This window comes from Pristiophorus japonicus, chromosome 10 (genome assembly GCF_044704955.1).
Source record: "Pristiophorus japonicus isolate sPriJap1 chromosome 10, sPriJap1.hap1, whole genome shotgun sequence".
In the NCBI taxonomy this organism is placed as follows: domain Eukaryota; kingdom Metazoa; phylum Chordata; class Chondrichthyes; family Pristiophoridae; genus Pristiophorus; species Pristiophorus japonicus.
This window is the reverse complement of record NC_091986.1, coordinates 188,598,070-188,620,305: the sequence shown is the minus strand read 5'-3', so window position 1 is coordinate 188,620,305 and position 22,236 is coordinate 188,598,070. Positions and strand designations below refer to the sequence as shown.

General features: G+C 42.3%; 1 protein-coding gene across 5 annotated transcripts in view; it reads left to right on the top strand.

Annotated features, from left to right (window-relative positions):
* The window catches only part of fam168a (family with sequence similarity 168 member A), a 123,785-nt gene that overhangs the window by 26,222 nt on the left and 75,327 nt on the right, over positions 1 to 22,236 (top strand). For 4 of the 5 annotated variants that reach the window (XM_070892410.1, XM_070892409.1, XM_070892408.1 and 1 more), the window contains exon 2: positions 7,515 to 7,602. In XM_070892410.1, the coding sequence (XP_070748511.1) occupies positions 7,533 to 7,602 (70 nt within the window). In that variant the 5' untranslated portion in view covers positions 7,515 to 7,532. Of the gene's footprint in view, positions 1 to 7,514; positions 7,603 to 8,244; positions 8,262 to 22,236 lie in introns of those variants that run through there. The other variant, XM_070892412.1, reaches the window with a different exon arrangement.

Here is a 22,236-nt window from a genome sequence, read left to right as displayed (position 1 = left end):
AATTTGGGGGTAGGGGGGGCTGTAAAATGTATTCCTACTAAAAGGAATCAAAGTCCTAAATTTATTAGAATCAGGGAATATCTGACTAATAACTGTCCTCCTGTCGAAACACTTGTGTACATTGAAAAACCATCATGGTTTTCTTTTAAACAGGTATAAGTTTAGACATCCTTTCTGCCTTGACGGCTGACTGCAGTGCGGGCAGGTACAGCAGGAGCAGCGAGGTTGGGTCGAAGGGGCGGCAAGAGTTCGTAAAGGGATCTGATCGGAGCTCAGGAGAGGCGAGAGTTCGGGGCACAGAAGAGGCGAGGACCCAGGGGTAGCGCGGGCCAACCCACACTGCGGTATGTGTGCGCACTAGGTCTGTGCAGCAGAGCTGGTCACCAGTCATCCTGGTTAATCCTTGCCACTGGACCAAGACCTAGCTCTATCAAGCCGTGTGGTGACTGGTGTGCAATGGCCACCACATATTTAAAAAAAAAAATCCCCACACAGGCATCTTCCACCCTTCAACATGTACTTCGGATCCAGAATATTAGGTCCTTTGTTGAAACACCTGTGAACTCATCCCTTTTTTGGCGTGGAAGCAAGTCATCCTCGTTTCGAGGGACTTCCTATGATGATATTTTAATGGGGTGTTTCTCACTATCCCCACCAATGCCTAATTAGTCTGCATGTAATTATTGCATAACCGAACTTTCCTTGTTGCTTGTATGCTTTAATCTAAAGACTGTAGCTCACAGCCTTTTGTATTTCATTTCAAAGTCTTCACTCTTGTTCTATCCTTGGAACGCTTCACACTATGGGCCCAAGTTTCCACATGATTTGCGCCTGATTTTTAGGAGCAACTGGTGGAGAACGGACTATCTTAGAAATTGCAATTCTCCACTTTTTTTTCTGCAGTTCCAGTCAGGTAGAACAGTTCTACTTTGGAACAGAATTTTTTCTTCAAAAGGGGGCGTGTCCGGCCACTGACGCCTGATTTGAAAGTTTCCACAGTGAAAACGTACTCCAAACTAAAGTAGAATGGAGCAAGTGAAGATTTTTGTAGAACTGAAAAAACCTGTTCTACACATGAAAAAATCAGGTGCAGGTTACAAATTAGGCGTCCAGAACGAAGGGGGGGGGGGGGGGGAAGGGAAGTCATTAAATTCTACAATCAATCCTTATTTATACTTATACAAATATTATACAAATAAATCCAACCTGAATAAACATTTATAAGCAAAGAAAAGATTAAATAAACCATCTTCCTACATGTGTGAAAGTGCTTCAGCCATCGTTCGTTGCCGCGGGGGGTGGGCAAGGAAACTGCCGTTTGCCGCCGCGGAGGGGAAGGAGACAGCGGCTTGTTGCCGTGGAGGGGAGGGAGGGGAAGGAGACAGCGGTTTGTTGCCGTGGAGGGGAGGGAGGGGAAGGAGACAGCGGTTTGTTGCCGCCGGGGAGGGAGGGGAAGGAGACAGCGGTTTGTTGCCGCGGAGGGGAAGGAGACAGCGGTTTGTTGCCGTGGAGGAGAGGGAGGGGAAGGAGACAACGGTTTGTTGCTGTGGAGGGGAGGGAGGGGAAGGAGACAGCGGTTTGTTGCCGTGGAGGGTGGGGAGGGGAAGGAGACAGTGAGAAGGCTGCAAGAAGCCTCAGTGCTGATGTGCTGATGGCAATGTGCTTTTATTAAAAAATGTTCAAAAATTAAACAGCTACAAAGAACTACAAAAATGGCCGAGTGCCAATGTTTTTTCACACTGAGCATGCGCCAACGCGCAAGCGCAGCGTTGCCGGCAGGAAAAAAACTAATTTAAATAGTACCCACCCCCTCCCACTTACAAAATCGGCGTGAGTGTAGGCTCCGCCCCCCCCGGGCGCCGTGCCAAACAGACAAGGAGCTGCAAAGCGCTCGAGAATAGCGCGTTTTTTTTTCTGGCGCCGTTTTAGGCATGAAAAACAGGCGCCCAGCTCGGAGGGGCGCCCGTTTTTTATCCTGTGGAAACTTGGGCCCAATAAGTCTGTTTGTTTTGCTGTAGCTGTGTTTTGCATATTCCTGACCCCCGTGCATAGTAATTTATCCTCACCCTCCCAGCAAATTTCTCATCCATTTGCTGAGAATCAACTATTGTATATTCCAGTCCCTCACCCAGAAGAAGTTTGGCGCCATCACCCATCCCAAGCCAAAAATCTGTAACATGCTCCTGCCTTTGTCCTATGAGATGGAATAAGGCTCATGTCAACGTTGCTCCCCCCTCCCACGAGGAGAATTGATCTCTCAGTGCCATTTTGCCCTTTCCTAGCCACTGTTGCCTGCTACCCTCAACCCCTATCCTTCTCTTCCTCCTCCCCCCCCCATACTGAATAAACATGGCCAAGCCCAGTACCTTCTCTTGCTCCCTCTCCTACATGCCCTCTTCCTGCCTGTCCCCATCCTCTTCTCTGTCCCTCTTTATCGCCTCTTCTGTCCCTCTTTTTTTTTCTCTTCTCTGGCCCCCCCCCCCTTCTTTGTCCCATTTCAGCTTACCTGTGCTAGTTCCTCTTTTCTATTGGAGTCCAATTGTCTCACTGCTTTCTAACCTGAATGAGGATTTGCTGGGTGATTGACTACAATCTTGGAAATTGCATTTGTGAAAGCATGTTCTGTACTGATTGTTTTTCAAGTGTACGCCAACAAAGGGAATGTTATCTCTAAGCAGCCTGGTTCAAAGCTGTGACATCCCTATTATAGCAGCACCATTGCTGTAGCTGGAACAATTCTGCATGTGAGTGCCTCCTGATTTTACTGGAATGTCACCAGGATTTTACTAGAATGTCACCACCTACCAATACCTGCTAGACAGTTCTGCTGTAATGCAGTTAGGAATTGTTTTATTTCTCGCATTAAGCTTAGATGAATCATCTCAAGTGCTTTTATTTGCTGATAATTCGAGGCGGTATGCCAACCATTCAGTGTAGTCAAATCTGGCAGTGTGGCAGATCGGATGATAAAACATGTTACTGGAGATGATGTTTGTGGCCCTGCATTCAAATAATAAATGTCCTGCTACAGTGAAGAGAATGATGATTGTATCTTTGCAACATTAATTTGAAAGGAATATTTGCTGTCTAACTTCGAATTCATCTTCTATCCCACCTACTGCACGGAAATCAACTGGTCTACATGTTTGTCATTGTGCTCTCTACAGTGTGCTCGACCTCTGCTGTTTTGACATGGCTGACGATGTCATCTTCCTCTACCCCCTCTCCTCCGTTTCACTGCATAGTCATATTTCCACTCCTACCTGTTGCAATGCAGTAAGTGCATCTTCTTCAATGGTTTCTCCATCCTTGGCCCTTCCTATTGCTCATCCATATTTTGCCCTTCAGCGGCAACATCTGCAAGCATAGGACCAGGTTTCACGTTAAGCTAATGATTCCCACCTTTACTTGTCCACTACCACCCTTGCTTCGATGGCTGTAGTTGCTGCTGTGCTGTTGGACTGCCTGTCAAACACCTATGCCTCGCTTGCTCTGTCTTAGTCCCCTCGCAGTTTCTCGCCATCTGGAGTGGGACTTGGGACTCTCAAGTCCCACTGCAGAGGCCTGAGTGCATAATCAAATGCAGTGCTGAGGGAGTGCTGCACTATCATAGGTGCTGTCTTTCAACTGAAACAATAAACAGAGATCCGGCTAGCCCCTCAAGTAGACTTAGATAATCCCATTCGAAGACGAACAAGAGAGTTCTCCTGGCCAATGTTTTTCCCTTGCCCAACATCACTAAAAAAAAACCATCTGGTCATTCTCATTACTGTTTGTGGGACCTTGCTGTGCGCAACATGGTTGCCGTGTTTCCTACATTACAGTAACTACATTTTAAAAAGCACTTCACTGGCTGCAAAGCGCTTTGGGATGTCCTGAGGTCGTGAAAGGCGCTAGAATAAATTGCATTTTTATTTTCCCTCTTGAGGAAATTGAGCAATGACAACTTGCATTTACAAAGTACTCTTCAGACTTGTCACATTTTATCTTGTGGAAACAGCCAGCAAAAGGGGGAATGGTTTGAGGGATGGGTGAATGCCTGGTTGAAGAGAGGATTTTTTTTTAAAGAAGTCTTTTGAAAGCAGGGAGGGACATGGTGCTAGATTGGCCCCTCTGGTATCTTGAATGCTTTCAAGTTTTTTTTCCTACATAGCAATAACTAAATCAGTTTATAAAGTAGAGTAACTATTGCCAGGGCAATAAATCTATAGCCCTGAAAATCTGTCTTTGTGATCAAGTGCATGTGGAGAAAATAGTAGCCTTCGAGGGAATACTTGGTAAAATAATCATGAATTCTTTTTGATACACTTGAAAAGATTTTTTTTAAATGAGGTATTGAGGTATCGAAATAGCACTTTTCTGCTGAACTGTTACGAATTCAATAAGATTCCCCCAAAAATGTGTAGTCCAAAAGAATTTGTGATCAGTGATGTTTATAGGTTTTAAAATAGCACATGGATTTGCAGGTAAATCATGTTGGCTATTAATTGTTGTATTTGTCAAAGAAGCTTGACAGAAATTTAAAATAACTGACATGGTGAGTACCAAGAAGCACAACAACACCGTGTATTTATATAGCTCCGTTAACATAGGAAAAAGTCCCAACACTCCTCATAGAAGCATCCGATAAATATCAATATCGAGCCAAAAAAGGAGGGTTGACCAACAGCCTTGTCAGAGGTTGATTTTAAAGTGGGTTGTAAAGGAGGCGAGAGAGGCAAAGCGATTTAGGGAGAGAATGTGACCTTAAGGCCTAGATGGCTGAAGGCAGCTGTGCCAAAATTGCAGTATAGGTTTTCTTTAGCTGGTTCACTGTTTACAGTTACTTTTATCAAATTAATGCATAAATCCTGACATTACTTGTATGCATAGAAGTGAGTTCCCTTGGGCATTTTACATTTTAAAAGCAGTGATAGCACATGGATTTGCAGGTAAATCATGTGATCATGAGCAAAAAGGAAAATGGGTTGGCGGAACAGGTGAATGCCAGGTTGAAGAGAGAATTTTTAAAGTCTTGAAAGCAGGGAAGGAAGTGGTGCGGCATGATTATTGGATAGGGGCATGGTGCTGGATTGGCCCCTCTGGTATCTTATGCTTGAATCAGATTTTCAGGGATAAAGATTCATTGTCCTGGCAATAGTTACTCTATAAACTGATTTAGTTAATGCTATGTAGGCCGTGATCAGCCTGAGTTTTCCACGCATTGCTGAGCTGTTTACATTAATGGCCGTCACTTAAGAAAAGAAAGACTTGCATTTATATAGCATTTTTCACGACCACCGGATATCCTTAAGCGCTTTACAGCCAATGAAGTACTTTTAGATTGTAGTCACTGTTGTAGTGTAGGGAACACGGCAGCCAATTTGCGCAAAAGCAAGCTCCCACAAACAGCAATGTGATAATGACAAGATAATCTGTTTTTAATAAAAAAAAATGTTGATTGAGGGATTAAATATTGGCCAGGACATCGCAGATAACTCCCCTGCTGCTCTTCCAAATAGTGCCATGGGATCTTTCACGTCTACCTGAGAGAGCAGACGTTTAATATCTCATCTGAAAGACTGCACCTCCGACAGTGCAGCACTCCTTCAGCACTGCACTGGAATGTCAGCCTAGATTTTATTTGTGAACATTCAAGATTAGATAGGATGAAGGAAAAGGAGTTGAAGGGAGATATGGGAATAGTGTGGGTAATGTGATTACAACTATTTTCTTGCATGTAGGGTAAACACTGACACGGACTGGTTGGGTCAAATGGCCTATTTCCGTGTTGTAACTTCCATTTATTAAATAAAGTAGGTGATAAATTGTTGCAGTTTAAAATATGAAAAAAATGAATGCAAAGGCTGTGTTCATACTAGGAACTGCAATTCATAAATACCAGCTCTTTAAATATTTAGATGCGACTCAGTGCATCGGAATCTGACTGATTTGCAGCTTGATCCCTATGCATTTCACACCTTGCACACTTCAGCCAGGAGGTCAGCACCAAATGATCTAAACTCACTGATCTTAACCTCTAATTGACTAGTGTTGCTGAAGATTAGAGACCAAATGGCTTCTGCAAAACTAGCTGATTAAGGAGTAAAATAAAAATAACTAATTGGAAATCTGAAATAAAAACAATACTGTAAATGTACAATAGGATAGTTAGTATCTAAGTGCAAAAAATAGATTATTGACATTTGGGTGTAAAATTCTACTCAATTACTGAGCACTAGGGTCCTGTTTATCATGTTAATTCCATTCTCACCCAGATATTGAAAGGTGCTACTGAGCACATCAACTGCTTATGATGGGAATCTATTTCTCATGTACACTCTGGGGCAAGTTGGGGTGGGGAAGATTTCATAGGTTTGTTAATTTGATGCTTGTGTCCTGGTTTCATGCCAACAGTCAAGTAGCCTGCTTGTATCTAAACATCCCCCTCCATGTTTAAAATGCTGGACCGTGTATCTTTTTGAGGTGTGTGCAATAACAATAGCTATAATTGTAAGAAACGTTTTAATTATCCAAAAATGGATGGAGAAAACGGTAGTGGACAAGTAAAGGTGGGAATCATTAGCTTAATGCGAAATCTGTTCAGCACTGTGTTCTCAATGCAGGGGGTGGATTTTCAATTTACTGCCGAGACATAACACAGATTTGGGATGCAGATAATGTATTCCTGATTGTGCTGTAATCATTCAAATTAAATTCAATTAAATTTACAAAAATCAAATTAGTACATATATTCAGGTAGAGCGTGTTACACTGTTGATCTGGGCTGCAATTAGGCTGTATTCATAGTGATTTCTATTCAGATAACATTGAAACTTGATTTGGTGCAATTCTACAGTTGAACTCGAAGATGTATGTATAGATGCGAGTCAAATTGGGTTTTAACAAAGTCTTTCATAGGAAAATCGAGCTGGGGGCAGGCATCTTTCCTGCATTACCCAAGGAATAGTACTGGTGGTATGGAAAGGTCTTCTGGGCCATTCCTGCTAAGGATATAGGTCTAACTTTCAGGGGACAGATGGGGAGGTAATTTCTATTCATTGTACATGGGGTCTTGGCATCTGTTGATGAAATGGAAATAATTGTAAAAGTAAGTTATATGCGTATACATTTTACACTCGCCCAAAATCTGAACTATACATTGTTGAATGGTTTGTCCACTTACTGGTAAGAGAATAAGGGGTTATGGGGAGCGGGCAGGGAAGTGGACCTGAGTCCATGATCGAATCAGCCAAAATCGTATTAAATGGCTGAGCAGGCTCGAGGTGCCGCATGGCCTACTCCTCCTATTTCTTACGTTCTTATGTTCTTATTATTCAGTTATTGGTCAGTGCTTTATTGCCTTTTAATAAGATTTCTGCTGTGTCTTGTGTTAATATACAGGATGTAGCTGGTTATTATCTATAAATCAACAAATGGAAAACAGGATTTCTCCTGCGCTGAAGTAATTGCAGGAGAAATACTGCTATTTAGAAAGTTTTCAGTTTATCTAAAACTCTATTTTCCTTCCTCAGAGTTCCTAGTCTTCCATCATGAACCCTGTTTACAGCCCCGTTCAACCTGGGACTCCTTATGGAAATCCTAAGAACATGGCTTACGCAGGTAAGTCGGCTTTATTTTAAATGCATCACAGTTCATGTATCCACTTGATTTAAGGAAGCATCAGTCTTATGTGGCATTCTGTTCTGAAAGGAAAATGATTAAATAACTTCCCTTGCATTAGCTTGTGATTATACCTTCAGTAAAAATGGAAGATTAACAATTTAATGCATTTGTCCTCAGATGAGTAATATTGACAATTTTATTATAGTTCCAACTTCAAGCTACTTTAAGCTGGCAGTTTAATTTAGTCCTAGAGGATCTACTTCATATGTGCTTTCCCAAGTGTAGATATAGAATTACATTGTTAAAATATAAACATTTGTTTACTCTTTGCAGGGCCAGTCCAGGCTTCTAGATTTTGTATTTGGTTATTGGATTCCTCTAGTTCTGAACAATGCTGTATGGACTAAGATGGTCTTGAATTTTTTTCTTTGGTCAGCCAGGTATCTGACATGCAGGAAGCCATCAAAACAAGGTGCTGACCAATCAAAATCTTGGCCAAGTCCAGAGAGGTCAACAACAACAACAAAAACTTGTATTTATATAGCACCTTTAACGCCGTGAAATGTCCCAAACCGCTTCTCAGGAGTATTATGCGATTAAAAATTTGACATCGAGCCGCATAAGTAGAAGTTAGTGCAGGTGACCAAAAGCAAGAGGTATGTTTTCAGGAGTGTCTTGAAGGAGGAAAGTGAGGTGGAGAGGTCTAGACAGGGAGTTCCAGAGCTTGGGGCCGAGGCAACAGACGGCACGGCCACCAATGGTTGAGTGATTATAATCAGGGATGCTCAGGAGGACAGAAATAGAGGAGCGCAGACATCTCTGGGTGGAGGGGATTGTGGGGCTGGAGGAGATTACAGAAATGGGGAGGGGTGAGGTCGTGGATGGATTTGAAAACCAAGGCGTTGCTTAACCGGAAGCCAATGTAGGTCAGTGAGCACAGGGATGATGGGTGAGCGGGACTAAGTGCGAGTTAGGACACGAGCAGCTGAGTTTTGGATCACCTCTAGTTTATGTAGGGTGGAGTGTGGAAGGCCAGCCAGAAGTGCGTTGGAATAGCCAAGTCTAGAGGTAGCAAAAGGCATGGAAGAGGGCTTCAGCAGTGGATGAACTGAGGCAAGGGGGGAGACGGGCGATGTTACGGAGGCGGAAATAGGCGGTCTTAGTTATGCTGCGGATATGTGGGCAAAAGCTCATTTCAGGATCTAATGACGCCAAGGTTGCGAACAGTCTGATTCAGCCTCAGACAGAGGTTGGGGAGAGGGATGGAGTCAGTGACTAGGGAACGGAGTTTGTGGCGGGGATCAAAAACAGTGGTTCCCGTCTTCCCAATATTCAATTGGAGAAAATTTCTGCTCATCCTGAATTGGATGTCGGACACGCAGTATGACAATTTAGAGACCGTGGAGGAGTCACGAGAAGCGGTAAAGTAGAGCTGAGTGTCATCGGTGCACATGTGAAAACTGACGCTGTGTTTCGGGATGATGTCGCCAAGAGGCAACATGTAGATGAGAAATAGGAGGGAACCAAGGATAAATCCTTGGGGGACACCCGAAGTAACAATGCGGGGACAGGAAGCGAAGCCGTTGCAGGTGATTCTCTGGCTACGGTTAGATAGATAAGAATGGAACCAGGCAAGTGCTGAACCACCCAGCTGGACAACGGTGGAAAAGTGTTGGAGAAGGATAGAGTGGTCAACTGTGTCGAAGGCTGCAGACAAGTCAAGAAGGACGACAAAGGATGAAGAAACCGTATTGGAGGGATTCAAAGATGGGTATGGATTTGGGAGGCGACAACATATTCAGGACTTTGGAGAGGAAAGGGAGGTTGGAGATGGGGTGGTAGTTTGCAAGGGCAGAGGGATCGAGGGTTGGTTTTTGAGGAGAGGAGTGATGACGGCAGATTTGAGGGAGAGGGAAACAGTACCCGAGGAGAGTGAAATGTTAACAATGTCAGTTAACAAGGGCACAGTACTCTTTCTTTAGCTGCTTCTGAAATGTCAAGTTCAGCTTCGTATCTCATTTACAGAGACCTAACTGTGTACAGGGGTATTGCTGTGCAACTATTACGTATCGCCAGCTGATTCTGCCCATTTGCAGATGAATACAGATGAAGAAAGTTGAGTAAAATGAGATGTTTGGCATTTTCCATGATGAGATACCTATAGGAAGATAAATGTAATTTTCTGAAGTTAACATGGGTAATGTAATAACTAGTGTAATCAACTAAAGTGGTTATTTTACCTATCTCGTGGGTACGGTAATGTTTGAATGCACTCAATCAGGCAGGTGTGCTAACGTCAATATACAAAAGGATATCAAACCATTGCTCATGTCCTGTTGAAGTAATACAAGGTCACAGTACTCTCTAGCTACTCCTGAAAAACTCTCCCACTGACAATTTAGGAGCTCACTTAGATGACCTGAATTTGAAGTGGAGTTACTTTGAAAATATTGATGTAGGTAAACTGAAGATAAGTTATTGGAAAATTCCCATTTTAAATAAGCAGTTTTGATCAACTACTATGAAAAACGTGCCATCTAGAAATAAAGATTTGAAGCTCTTGTGAAAGGATTGGTGCATGGACCATAAAAATAGTGTCTAATGATTGCAGCATAAGTGTGGAACAAGTGTCTTTTACTGTGCTAAAGATCTGGGTAGCATCCTTTTATTTCTCCAAGTGCAAGTTCGGTTCTATAACTGAACTTTTAACTGTACTCTTCAGAGTAGCTGGTTGTGTAGATGTTCTTGAACTCATTTTTAGAGTAATTTCTTGGTTATGAAGTGATCATGATGGCCTTTAGATCATTTATCAAAAATCTTGGCCTATGACTGGATGCAATCACTAATCTTAACAGATATTCTAGTGGCTTGACCTGGAGGCAAATAAGGTTAAATGTAGATATCCTACTACTTGCATTGAGCAACAACTAAACCTTTTGGAACTGTTGAAACCTTTTGAGGATGGCACAAGTGGTAATGCTCAGTTGCAAACCTGAAGGATATCTGTAGAAATGGGAGGATGGATGATGAAGATCAGAGATGATTGAGTGTATCAGGTGGATTCTCTTGAACTTGGAATTTTGAAGAAATTTGTGCAGCCTTTGCAGATTGAGAGTACGACTGAATTTCTTTAGATGACCACCACAAATTATTTGGTGTAGAAGTTGCTTGCCTGAAACTGTGATAAAAGACCAAAGTTGTGCCACTTGATTTATACTGTGTACCTTCCATAACTTCCTCCTTCCCCAACAGAACAATGGATATGTGCATCAAACATCCACTTAAAAAAGCTGATTTATTTAACAGGTCCTTCAGCCAGTCGTTCCACATCGCCGATATGACCATCGTGTACACAAACAAAATGACAGAGGCCTTCTGTTTTGCATGATCAATCAGGCAGTTAACAGAATAAACCATTAGTACGTCTGGCAATTTTTGAGTTGACCAGCCTAGCAAGCACATATTTGTCCTTTCACATGTGTCTGTTTTGATAGTTGACGGTCAACAAAGATCTGGTTGACTTATCTCTGAGTTATCAAGTGGCATGTACAAAGTAGCATAACAGCTGGCGAATCGGTGTTGCATGTAATGGCGGATGAGATGGTGACTTTGTAATTGATTTAGAATTAGTTGCATAGTATTTACAGCACAGAAACAGGCCATTTGGCTCAATAGGTCCACGCTAGTGTTTATGCACCACACAAGTCTCCTACCATCCTTCTAACCTCATCAGCATATCCTTCTATTCCTTTCTCCCTCGTGTGTTTATCCAGCTTCCTCTTAAATACATCTATGCTAGTCCCTCAACTACTCCTTCTGGTAGCAAGTTCCACATTTTAACTACTTTCTAAGTCAAAATGAATCTCCTGAACAGATAGCATGAGTTTCTATAGGTATATAAAAAGGAAGAAAGTGGCTAGAGTAAATGTTGGTCCCTTGGAGGGCGAGACCGGGGAATTAGTAATGGGGAACATGGAGATGGCAGAAACTCTGAACAAATATTTGTATCGGTCTTTACGGCAGAAGGCACTAATAATATTCCAACAGTAGATAGTCAAGTGACGATAGGGGGGAGGAACTTAACATAATCACAATCACTAAGGAGGTGATACGCAGTAAGATAATGGGATTAAAGGAGGATAAATCCCCTGGACCTGATGGCTTGCATCCTAGGGTCTTAAGAGAAGTAGCGGCAGGGATAGTGGATGCATTGGTTGTAATTTACCAAAATTCCCTGGATTCTGGGGAGGTCCCAGCAGATTGGAAAACTGCAAATGTAATACCCCTATTTAAAAAAAGGAGGCAGACAAAAAGCAGGAAACTATAGACCAGTTAGCCTAACATCTGTGGTTAGGAAGATGTTGGGGTCCATTATTAAAGAAGCAGTAGCAGGACATTTGGAAAAGCAAAATTCGGTCAGGCAGAGTTGGCATGGATTTATGAAGGGGAAGTCATGTTTGACAAATTTGCTAGAATTCTTTAAGAATGTAACGAACAGGGTGGATAAAGGGGAACCAGTGAATGTAGTGTATTTGGACTTCCATGAGGCATTTGACAAGGTGTCACAAAAGGTTACTGCACAAGATAAAAGATCACGGGGTTGGGGGTAATATATTAGCATGAATAGAGGATTGGCTAACAAACAGAAAACAGAGTAGGGATAAATGCCAACCCGCGAATGAACCAATCAGTAATTAGTGGGGTGCCGCAGGGATCAGTGCTGGGACCCCAACTATTTACAATCTATATTAACTAATTGAAGGAATGGACTGAGTGTAACGTAGCCAAATTTGCCGATGATACAAAGATGGGAGGAAAAGCAATGTGTGGGAGGAGGACACACAAAATCTGCAAAAGGACATAGACAGGCTAAGTGAGTGGGCAGGAATTTGGCAGATGGAGTATAATGTTGGAAAGTGTGAGGTCATGCACTTTGACAGAAAAAAAATAAAAGAGCAAGTTATTATTTAAATGGAGAAAGATTGCAAAGTGCTGCAGTGCAGCGGGACCTGGGGGTACTTGTGCATGAAACACAAAAGGTTAGTATGCAGGTACAGCAAGTGCCAATGGAATCTTGGCCTTTATTGCAAAGGGAATGGAGTATAAAAGCAGGGAAGTCTTGCTACAGTTGTACAGGGTATTGGTGAGGCCATACCTGGAATACTGTGTGCAGTTTTGGTTTCCATATTTACGAAAGGATACACTTGCTTTGGAGGCAGTTCAGAGAAGGTTCACAAGGTTGATTCCAGAGATGAGGGGGTTGACTTATGAGGAAAGGTTGAGTAGGTTGGGCCTGTACTCATTGGAATTCAGAAGAATGAGAGGTGATCTTATCGAAATGTATAAGATTATGAGGGGGCTTGACGAGGTGGATGCAGAGAGGATGTTTCCGCTGATAGGGGAGACTAGAACTAGAGGGCATGATCTTAGAATAAGGGGCCGCCCATTTAAAACTGAGATGAGGAGAAATTTTTTCTCTGAGGGTTGTGGATCTATGGAATTCACTGCCTCAGAGAGCTGTGGAAGCTAGGACATTGAATAAATTTAAGACAGAAATAGACAGTTTCTTAAACAATAAGGAAATAAGGGGTTATGGAGAGCGGGCGGGAAAGTGGAGCTGAGTCCATGATCAGATCAGCCATGATCTTATTGAATGGCGGAGCAGGCTCGAGGGGCCGTATGGCCTACTCCTGCTCCTATTTCTTATGTTCTTATACCCTATTGGATTTATTAGTGACTATTTTATATTTATGGCCCCTAGTTCTAGTCTCCCCTGCAAGTGGAAACATCATCTGCGTCTACCCTATCGAATCCTTTCATAATCTTAAGACATCCTATCGGGTCACCCCACAGCTTGCTCTTTCCTAGAGAATCTTTTTTGCATCTTCTCCAGTGCTTCTATATCCTTTTTATAATGTGGAGACCAGAACAGTTCAGTACTCCCAAATGAGGTGTTACCAAGGTTTTATACAAGTTTAACACAACTTCTCTGCTTTTCAATTTTGTACCTCTCGAAATGAACCCCAATGCTTTGTTTGCCTTTTTAATAGCCTTATTAACCAGCGTTGCTACTTTGAGTGATTTGTGTATCTGTACCCCCAGATCTCTCTGCTGCTCTATCCTGATTAGACACTTGCTTTGAATTAACATTACATGTTGAAGTTTGATTTGTTACTGTATTTGAGGTCTAACCTGTTGAGGCAGCACAAGATATTTGAAATGTTCTCCCCTGCCACAGGTGCTGTTGAGGCTGGACATTACTAAAGTAATAAGTCTGATTCTTCAGTTCACTTCTACAGTAATGTTGTCATAAGGGAGATTGCTACTAATATAGATAAACTGTTCAATGTACTTGACATTACTGCTGATTTTCAGACTAGCAGCGGATGGAGGGTGATGGAAACTCATTAATTTAAGAAACCAAATAATTACCGTATATACTCGCGTATCCTGCGATCTCGCGTATCATGCGACCCCTAAATTTTCGTCCCCAAAACATGATTTTACCATATATCTCATGTATCATGCGAGTCACTTTTTTGAGATCGAATACAGACCTTAACATGAAACATCGAGTGGATTCTGCTCTCTCCCCGTGCTCTCTCCCCGTGCGCTCTCCCCGTGCGCTCTCCCCGTGCGCTCTCCCCGTGCGCTCTCCCCGTGCTCTCCCCCCCCCCCCCCCCCGACCTCCGCGACTCTCTTCCCCCCCCTCCGCGACTCTCTTTCCCCCCCCCCCCCCCGACCTCCGCGACTCTCTCTCCCCCCCCCGACCTCCGCGACACTCTCTCCCCCTGAAGAGAAGAATTTCAGCAGGAGTCAAATGGTTTTTTTTTTGCATTGGGAGGATGTAGTTAGTGGTGTGCTGCAGGAACTTGGCTTGTTTTCCACATAAACTAATGATTTGTTCATGAGTATCGAGGAACTAATATCAACCAGGGATATTCGATTTACAACCATCATGGAGAGTGAGAGGAGAAACCAAGAGAAATGTCTTTACATAGAGGATTGTTGGAGCATGCCGAGATTCAGCGTGGATACGGTCTGCTTAACAGCCTAACAGCCTAATCTTGGCCAGCACTTCACACCCGCAAATTTTGTGTATCGTGTATCATGCGACCCCCCAAATTTAGGTTACAATTTAGGTCTTCAAAAGTCGCATGATACGCGAGTATATACGGTAATTAAGAGTGGGATTTGAAATCCAAGGTTTAGGTTATAGACTGATGTAATAAAATACTTTGGAGCACATTTTCTTAGAAGGTTAATAACTAGGTGGAGTGGAAACCATGATACAGTAGATTGTAAACAGCTAGTGGAAAGAACTGACTTAATGGGCTCAATGGCATATGTTTGAATATATATAAATGACTGAATGCGAACTATGATTGACAGTTCCACAGAATGGAAAAGCCTAGTAAGCTTCCAACACCCAACCGTTGGAGATATGAAACTGATATCTTCATTGAAGGCAAGTTTAAAAACTTGGAATAATTGGTAATTTAAAAAAAATCGTGTGACAGCTATGAGTACCAATTCTAGCAGGAATTTGTAGATATCTCACTCTTGGGCTTCAATGTGATGGCCAAATAACTCTTCTGTAGTGTAGTCAACTGGCTCGATCGTGGCTTTCTTCAGATTCAGAACGCCATGTGTGGAGTGTTGCACATTTGACACGAGTGCTATAAACGAGGCTATTGTTGTTTAGAACATAAGAAATAGGAACAGGGATAAGCCATACGGCCCCTCGAGCCTGCTCCGCCATTCAATAAGATCATGGCTGATCTGATCATGGACTCAGCTCCACTTCCCTGCCTGCTCCCCATAACCCCTTATCCCCTTATTGTTTAAGAAACTGTCTATTTCTGTCCCAACTTCAACAGCTCTCTGAGGCACAGATTTATAACCTTCTGAGAGAAGAAATTTCTCCTCATCTCTGTTTTAAATGGGCGGCCCTTTATTCTAAGATCATGCCCTCTAGTTCTTGTCTCCCCCATCAGTGGAAACATCCTCTCTGCAGCCACCTTGTCATCATATACATTTCGATAAGATCACCTCTCATTCTTCTGAACTCCAATGAGTAGAGGCCCAACCTACTCAACCTTTCCTCATAAGTCAACCCCCTCATCCCCAGAATCAACCTAGTGAACCTTCTCTGAACTGCCTCCAAAGCAAGTATATCCTTTCGTAAATATGGAAACCAAAACTGCACACAGTATTCCAGGTGTGGCCTCACCAAAACCTTGTATAGCTGTAGCAAGACTTCCCTGCTTTTATCCTCCATCCCCTTTGTAATAAAGGCCAAGATACCATTGGCCTTCCTGATCACTTGCTATACGTGCATACTATCCTTTTGTGTTTCATGCACAAGTGCCCTCAGGTCCCGCTGTACTGCAGCACTTTGCAGTCTTTCTCCATTTAAATAATAACTTGCTCTTTGATTTTTTTTCTGACAAAGTGCATGACCTCACACTTTATAACATTATACTCCATCTGCCAAATTTTTGCCCACTCACTTAGCCTATCTATGTCCTTTTGCATATTTTTTGTGTCCTCCTCATACATTGCTTTTCCTCTCATCTTTGTATTATCAGCAAACTTGGCTACGTTACACTCGGTCCCTTCTTCCAAGTCGTTAATATAGATTGTAAATAGTTGGGGTCCCAGCACTGATCCCTGCGGCACCCCCCTAGTTACTCATTGCCAACCAGAGAATTTGTGAATGCTCTTTCCTATTTCAAAGCAAAAGCTTGCAAAATGGAGAATGTATTGCAGCTCACTGCCTTGTTAGAAACAAATATTTGGATTGTATTGAATACTGTTCAAATGGGGTTATAAGCACTTAACTCTTAAAAATGATTGAGGTGCTACCTTTAAAGATGCTGCTCTAACATTTGAGATTCAGTAAAAGAAAAAATCTGTTGAACAAAAATATGCTTAAAGCAAAGGATCCTTTCTTTGATTCCACTATGGAACAGTGTTGAGTTGAAGCATGTGGCATGAATAAGAATTGGATTCCTATCCTACAAGTTGAAACGGCTGGCTGTGATCAGAGTCAAATGTTTTAGGAGTTTGATGGTGATAGCTCAGACCCCCCCCCCCCCCCCCCCAATTTTAATTCTGATGGATATGTGTATTAATCCATAGATTACCAACAGGTTCAGGGAAATGCTCATCTACATGAACTAATTTGATTCTTTTCTTAAGTTGGGCAATGTGGTTTTGAAATGAAACTGAACATCCAGATAAACGATATAATCCTGAACTACAACATCCAGTGCACAAAATAGTGTTTACTGAAATAGTTTTTTCTGTCATGTTCTTTGGATGGCTCAAAGGGTTTTATGCAGTAGATAGCTAAGCCATAAAAACTATTCAGGAGCTCCTGGATTTGGTCCCCACTTTGTTTTGAGTTGGCTGATTTCAGTGAGGGCAACAGCAGAGATGCAATAATCATCTCGCCTTTTAATTAGGGTGGGGGAATTGGGCAGGTTTTCTGCTTTCTGGCTAGTGAGTTTAGATTTGGAAGATTGACATAGGGACTATGCTATATCTGATATATCTATCACCGACCTTCCCTTTTGTTTTTTCTTCCCCTCCCCCTTTCAGTGCTTCTTAAGAATGCGTTCATTTCGAACATTCGCCAGTTCTGACAAAGGGTCGTTGACCTGAAACGTTAACTCTGTTTCTTTCCACAGATGCTGCCTGACCCGCTGAGATTTCTAGCATTTTCTGTTTTTAATTTCAGATTCCAGGATCCGCAGTATTTTGCTTTTGTAGATATATCATGGATAAAAGCAAAATACTGCGGATCCTGGAATCTGAAATAAAAACAGAAAATGTTGGAAATCTCAGTGGGTCAGGCAGCATCTGTGGAGAGAGAAACAGAGTTAATGTTTCAGGTCAACGACCTTTCGTCGTCATATCATGGGTATACTGTTTGGTATGGCACTCTTGATCCAAACATGTACACTTCAATTTATTTTATGAGCCCTCCTCTGTTTAAGTTTTAAGTTAATTACTGACATAAGTTCATTGACATGTACCAGTTCTGTGATGTTCCACATGAGAAATCAACCAAGCGCAGTTTTCAGGTGAAGCAGTGTTAAGAGGGCGATAGATAATTGGAACAGGATGCTCAGATGTAATTCAGTACTGTCTTTACTTTGATATACTTTAATATTATTTAAATAGCAAGACATCTAATTTTGGAAGTAGTGAGTTTGTTACAGTGACATCACTGGCAAGAGGATGTAATTATAGTGTAATGACACATTTATGTAGAAAGAGTTGCATTTATATAGCATCTTTTGTGGCTTCAGGATGTCCTGAAGTTTCATATCAAATTAAATATAGAATTATACAAGTAATCAGGAAGGCAAATGGAATGCTGGCCTTTATTGCAGGGGGGATGGATAATAAAAGTAGGGAGTCCTGCTACAACTGTACAGGTCGTTGGTAAGACCACACCTGGAGTACTGTGCGCAGTTTTGGTCTGGACTTGTCTCCATTCCCGTGCTGAGGGGATTGCTACACCAGACGGGAGGGGCATCGTTTGGGGACACTGATTCCCCACCCTGATTACTTGCTGTACCTGCATAAGGAGCGGTGTGCGACCCAGGGAACCATCAGCGGCAGGTTGGGGCCATAAAAAGAGCGGCGGCAGCCCAGGGAGCCACGTGGAGGCATGCCACTACAAGGTACAGCGCAAGCTGGTGCAGGAGGGTGACGTCAGCAAGGTCCAAGTCGGTGATTGGAACGTGGGCAGATGCAGCAGGAGCAGCGTGAGAATGTGGAGGGATGTGATCGGGGCCCTGGGGAGAAGTGAGTTTGGGGCCCAGGGGCAGCACGGGCCAGCCCACACTGCGATATGTCTGCGCACTAGGTCCGTGCAGCAGAACAGGTCTCCAGTTGTCTTGGGTAATCCTTGCCACTGGACCAAGACCTAGCTCTGTCAAGCCCATGTAGTGGCTGGTGTGCAACGGCCACCACACATTTAAAAAAAATCCACGCACAGGCATCTTCCACCCTTGAGGTTGTAGTTCGGATCCTTCATTTGAAATACCTGTGAACTTACCCTTTTTTTTGGTGTGGAAGCAAGTCATCCTCATTTCGAGGGACTGCCTATGATGATGATGAATCATACAGCACAGAAGCAGGCCATTTGGCCCAACGTGTCTGTTAGCTCTCTTGAAAGAGCTGTCCAATTTAGTTCCACACCTCAGCTTTTTCCTCAACCCTGAAATTAGGCTTCTTCAAGTACATGTCCAATTGCCTTTTGAAACTTCCTATGGAATCTGCTTCCACCACTTTCAGGTAATGCATTCCAGATCTTAACAATCCTCTGTGAAATTTCTCTTTGTTTCCTTTCAAGTTCTTCCAGCAATTATTTGAAATCCAGAGGAAGCCATTTCTCCCTAGTTGCTCTATCAAAGCCCCTCATAATTTTGAATACCTCTTTTGGGTCTCCCCTTACCAAACAGTATACTCATGATCAATCTTCCCTCTAATTTCTTTTGGGTGCACGGCCCCTTTACGGGGCTGCGTGGCCCTTTCAAAATTCCACGCATGCGTGTTTTTTTTTCCAATTTAAAAGCTGGCTCACTGGCTGCGCAGGATCCCTGGAGCACTTAGGAACTATGCCTATGATGTATAAATCTCTGCTTTATGTAGCACAATCCCAGCTTCTCCAATCTCTCACATGACTGAAATTCCACATCCCTAGAATCATCCTGGTAAACCTCCTTGTACACACCACTCCAGCTGAGGCCTAACCAGTGATTTGTAAAGGTTTAGCATGATTTTCTTTGTATGGAATGCCTTATTTAAAAAGCCAAGTATCCCATTACACTTAACTGCCTTCTCAACTTGTGCTGTCACCTTCAAAGATTTGTGAATATGCACCCTTCGGTCCCTCTGCTTTCGCATCCCCCTCAAACTAGTACCATTTAGATTATACTGCACCTCCATGTTGTTCCTCCCAAAGTGCATCACTTTACACTTACCCGCTTTAAATTGCATCTGCCGTGTGTCTTCCCATTTCACCAGTCTTGACTATGTCCTCCTGAAGTTTGCTGCTATCCTCTTCACTATTTTCTGCGTTGCCAAGTTTTGTATCATCATCAAACTTCAAAATTGTACTCCCTATACCAAAGTCCAGGTCATTTATGTATAACAGGAAAAGCATTGGCCCTAATACCAACCCCAGGGAGACCCCACTGCATACTTTCCAGTCAGAAAAACATCTGTTCATCACTATTCTCTGCCTCCTATCCCTTAGCCAATTACATACCAAAGTTACCACCGTTCCTTTAACCCCATGTGCTTCTATTTTCTAAATAAGTCTGTTAGTGGTACTTATCAAATGCATTTTGAAAGTCCATATATACAACACAAAATAAGGTCCCACAAACAGTAATGAGATAAATGACAGGTTAATGTGTTTTTGTGATGTTTCAAATCCAGATCATAATTACAAAAAGCCTCCTGCCAACTCTCAAACAAGGCTTTTGTAGAGATGGAAGTGATTGTTGAATTACTGAATTGGAATCAGTGGTGGCATGACACTGGCATCATTTGGTTTCATATCTATCCTTTTCTTATTCCTAGCTTAGACATGGTCTTCATCAAACAAACAATAATTCAAAGTGCACATTCTTCTCTCCGAGTCACCTTGGATAATTTGGGAAATGGAAGAGCTATAGTTTCTATTGTATTGATTTTTTATTTTGCTTCAAACTTATCAGCCTCCCTCCATCTTTGAAAGAGGCATGGTGATCGAAATAGGTGTTGCTTTGTGTTTCTGGATCCCTGGCTTAAACTGGCTCTGCTAAGTGTGTTGCTCCTGCACTTTGTGCTCATATTACAAACTCATTAGAAGGTAGTAAAAATGATGTAGTTCTAAGATCTATCTTTAAACCATTGAAGCACAACTAGGATTTTCTGCAGTTTCCTGGCTTTACTGTTCCTACATCACTGTACATTACAATACTCTGAAGTGAAATTGATATAAAACTGTAGCTTCCTGTGGCACTTTGTTCCTTTTACCCTTGAGTAAATGACCCTAATTTGGAGCAGGTTCTGTCTGTGTTGGTTGATGTTCAGCCCCATTTCATCCGAGAAGCATGGGTTGGAATTTTAATGTTGCCAAGGCCAGCTATGATGTATCCGATCGCAGCTTTGGCTCGAAGTGCAGGAAGAAAATGTTGCTTCAGTGTTTTTTTTTGGCAGTGCTAGAATAAATTAATACTGAAAGCATACACAGTGTTGCCTCTGCTTTTCTTCTGTCAGCCACACAGAATGTACAGTGTTTCGAAACTGGAATATAAAATATTTTCTAATTTTTTTCTCCAGATTATGATGATCAACCAAAAAGATGTATTTTTCTGAAAGAAAGCTGGATTTAAATTCAAACTATTTTGTTTAGTGTTTAACAGAATCTGTAATAATGAAAAATCATTGGTAAGCTAGTGGAATTGCTTCTAAAATAGTCTTTCAGGTATAATTTTGACTCTTGTCATTTTATAGTGGAATGCTTGCCTTGGTTGCATGTTGCCTAGTCATGTAATTTAATCAAAATTAGTCATTTAATGCAAAATGTTAAATGATTTAAGATTCATCCTGAATCAAATGGGAAGAGGGTGGGGAGAAAATTAGGGTGATTTGCTAGTTACTGTATCAATTTATATTCCAAAAGACAACAAAGGCTGCATGACTTTTTTTTAACTTTCATGCTACTGAGGGGATGCGGGGGGGGTGGGGGAAGTATTTTTTATTCAGAATACTTTTATTTTGTGTGTGGAGGAAATAAACCTTAGCCTAAATTTATTTAGCCTTATTCCTGTCGACATTGGGACCAACCAGCATGAGGCACAAATTTAAACTGACAGTTCGAGAACCACTTGACCCAACAGGCTGGAAATGCTGTGGGGCTTCCAAGGCAGCTCTGAGAATCCTTTGTTATCGCTCCTCGTCGATTGCAGTAGAAATGCTTTGGGCTGATATAATATACCAGGAAGGGAAACCCTTTTTGGGGAATCTCTGTGGTTGCAGGAAAATTAATTTTTTGGTCCCTTTTCTGTCATTTGCCCTCTTCCCTACTTTACTCTTTCACATGCTCCCCCTTAGCCATTTCCTGCTTTACTTCTAAAATTCTTGTCCCTTCCAATCATCTTTGTTCTCCATTGCCCTACAATTTCCCTTATCTCCCTTTCTCCTATGTGAATTCCACTGTACCTCCATCTTCCCCCATCAGTCAGTCCGTAGTTCTCACCCCACCCCTGGTTACAGAATACAGGTGAGCTCTTGAGGTTCTTTTTACTTGAGAGGCTGCAGGAAGATACTGGTTCAGCTCAAAATGCATATAAATAGGTGTGTAATTGGAACTTTTTTGTCTCCCGGAGCTGCAACAAGGGCAATATAAATTTTACCTGAATAAAGCTTTTGAAATTTGTCTTCTAGCTCTTAAAACCTAAAGAAGCCAAACATATATTTTAGCAGTTCAGCTGACTGGTACTAATGTATCGTGGAAAATAATGTACATTACACATTAGGCGCATAGCATCGCAGCTCTGCAAAAACACCAAGTATGTGCTCAGGCTTTCAGTAGAGGCTGTAATCTTTAAGTCAAAACTT